At 34.1% G+C, this 2,870-nt stretch overlaps 1 protein-coding gene across 1 annotated transcript; it reads right to left on the bottom strand.

The window, feature by feature from the left end:
• LOC109335438 lies at positions 1,304 to 1,885 on the bottom strand. The gene has a single exon (XM_019571571.1). The coding sequence runs from the start codon at positions 1,883 to 1,885 to the stop codon at positions 1,304 to 1,306; it is 582 nt and encodes a 193-aa protein (XP_019427116.1).

The following is a 2,870-nucleotide window of genomic DNA, read 5'->3' as shown; positions in this document are numbered from 1 at the left end:
TTTGGTTTTAGCTATTTGTATGTCCATGTTTTATGAAGCGTAAACACATTATAAAACTAACAATTATTTTATGTTAGGATGCATGTTTCAACAATTACGAAACTAAAAATTATAAATTAAATTAAATTTCAGCAAACATAAAAATTTAAAGATATGTTAAAGAAAGCTTGACAATAACTTTCTTAATAAGATGCAAATCATAAACACGTTTGTTTTAGTGTATATTTGGCATTTCATCGAACATAATGGAAGCAACATATGATAAACTTATAAATTTAAGGATATGTTAGAAAAGGTTGACAATAACCCTCTCAAAAAATATAAAGAATAAACACAAACCATCGTAGTGTCACTTTGGCATCTTTGAACAAAATGTAAGTGAAGAGAAAAATATGATAAGAGTGTGTAGGCATGAAGTTAACAGAAGGTAAGCTAATTATTGAAAGTCATGTTTTCCCAACAATTGATACAACACATGGTTCTTTCCACTAAAATAATTTATATGTCGTTATGGAAGAGTGAATGACGGAAAATTGAACCAAAGGAACACATGTGACAGTAGTTATGGATAATAAGGAGGCCAACTTCTAACCATGCCCCATTCTGTTAATGTCACCCACATTCTCTGCAAAATGAAATTGGGAGGAATGTACATTAACAATCCATGTAAATTTAAAGTAAATATGAGGCATGCACTATGTAATAAGATTTAGAAAAGCTACAAAATTCAGAATAAAAAATAAGTGGCAAAACAAATATATACAAAAAAAAAAGAGTAATAAGATTTATAGGGCAGGTCTAAGTCTAAAAATATAGAACATGAAGAATTTAAATAGTGCATTACCTGAACTCATTTAACTATGTTGAAGTATTTGATTGGCTCAAATATTATATAATTTTTATTTTAGGAATTTAAAATTATTTTTTATATACAAAATAAATATGTATCGCTTTTAAAAAAGTTATTTTATTTCATTATCATAGAAATAAAATTTTATGTTGTTACATTGAAATGAATTTATTTTTGACAAAAAATAAGCATAAATTACTTATAAATAATTATTTTTTTAGCAAAGGTGGCAGAGCACCCAAAGAACTATATTTATAAAAGGGATAGGAGATTACATGGATTGAAATCTATAGTTAGGCATTCTAGCCAAGTTTCTAAAGAAATCATATGCCATAAAGAGAACGCTTTAGACAAAATACCAAAATTAGCAAGTTTATCAGCACATGAGTTTCCCTCCCTATAAATGTGTGAAATACAAAAGTTCATAGAAAATATTGTAGTGCTACATCTCAGTCATTTGTTTAGAAGCCTCCAAGGGACCATGCCATTCCCTTTGAATATATCAACAACCAATGATGAGTCACACTCAAGCCAAATGTTGTTCCATCCATTTCTTTTAGCAAAATCAATGGCCAACATAGCTGTATTGAGCTCAGCAAATAAGGCATCATTCACACCGAAGTAATCTGAAAAACAAGCTAGGATATCACCCCTAGAGTTCCTGAAAATTGCACCACCTCCAGAATGACCAGGACTACCTTTAGCAGCTCCATCCGAGTTGATTTTGACCGTAGAACCAATAGGAGGAAACCACCTGACCTCAGTTATTTTGAGAGCATGTTTATAATTGATTTTGATGTTTAGAGATTTAAGAATTGCAAACTCTTGCAATGAAGTGTTCGCCGTGGCTGAAGAAGAATTACCAGATAAGGTAATTGATGCCTTAATTCTGATAATAGCTCTTTTCATAGAAATCACGTTGTCTTGGAATCTATCCTGGTTTCTGCAATACCAGATGGTTTGACAATGTGAACTATAGTAGCAACCACCAGATGCCTCAGTTTTGGGGCTGAAACTGTTATTACAAGCAAGCATGATGCCTCAGTTTTGAATTGTCTGTTGTTGATTGCCAATTCATCTTTATACCCTGCCAAACAAAGGATTTGAAGAATCAGTTAGGAGGGGTCTCAACATCCCCATACCTACTTCTAAAGAGGATAGCCCAAGAAATATTTGAAGTTCTCATCTCCCAGCTAGTTTGATCAAAGCAGTCTGGTTCATTTTTTGGAGAGACTTGATGTCCAAACCACCCATCTTAGCAGGGCAGCAGACTTGAGCCCAAGCAACAGTCACCAATTTTTTTGTCTTTATATCCCCTGACCAAATGAAGTTCCTTATGCAAGAATCCAGATGCTTGATCATCATTGAAGGCCAATGATATATGTGGAAACTATAAACCAACATACTCTGAATCACAGACTTGACCAGTTCAACCCTTCCCATAATTGACAAAGTTAGACCTTTCCACCTTGCCAATTTATGGATGATTTTTTCAGAAATTGGTTGGAGATGCACCTTTTTAGGCTTACCCTTGAAGAGAGGGACTCCCAAATAGTGAAAAGGAAGAGAGTCAGTGAGGAAGCCAAGAGATAAGGAAAGAGTAACAATTTTCCTAGGAGTTTCCTTAGCTATATAGAATTTGCACTTAGCAGGATTTATGTTTTGTCCTGAAGCATTAGCGTAAACTTGCAGGAGCGTTTTTAGGCAATCAAGCTCCTTTTTAACAACCCTGCAGAAAATTAGAATGTCATCAGCACCAGGATATGACTAGGAAGTTGCAAATTTTTTGGACCCGAAATGGATCTCATTTTGTTCTCATTCACAAGCTTGGTGATCTCTCTGCTCAGAGCATCTTCCGCCAGACAGAAAGGGATGGGAGATAGAGGATCACCCTACCTAACACTATGACAATAGCTGAAAAAACCCACATTTTGGCCATTGACATTAATAGAAAGCTTTGTAGAATGCAGAATAGTGCTTAACCATTTGATAAAGGTTTCACTGAAACCAAAAGCCTTTA

The sequence above is a fragment of the Lupinus angustifolius genome, chromosome LG20 (genome assembly GCF_001865875.1).
Source record: "Lupinus angustifolius cultivar Tanjil chromosome LG20, LupAngTanjil_v1.0, whole genome shotgun sequence".
NCBI lineage: Eukaryota > Viridiplantae > Streptophyta > Magnoliopsida > Fabales > Fabaceae > Lupinus > Lupinus angustifolius.
This window is presented reverse-complemented; position numbering and strand designations above follow the sequence as displayed.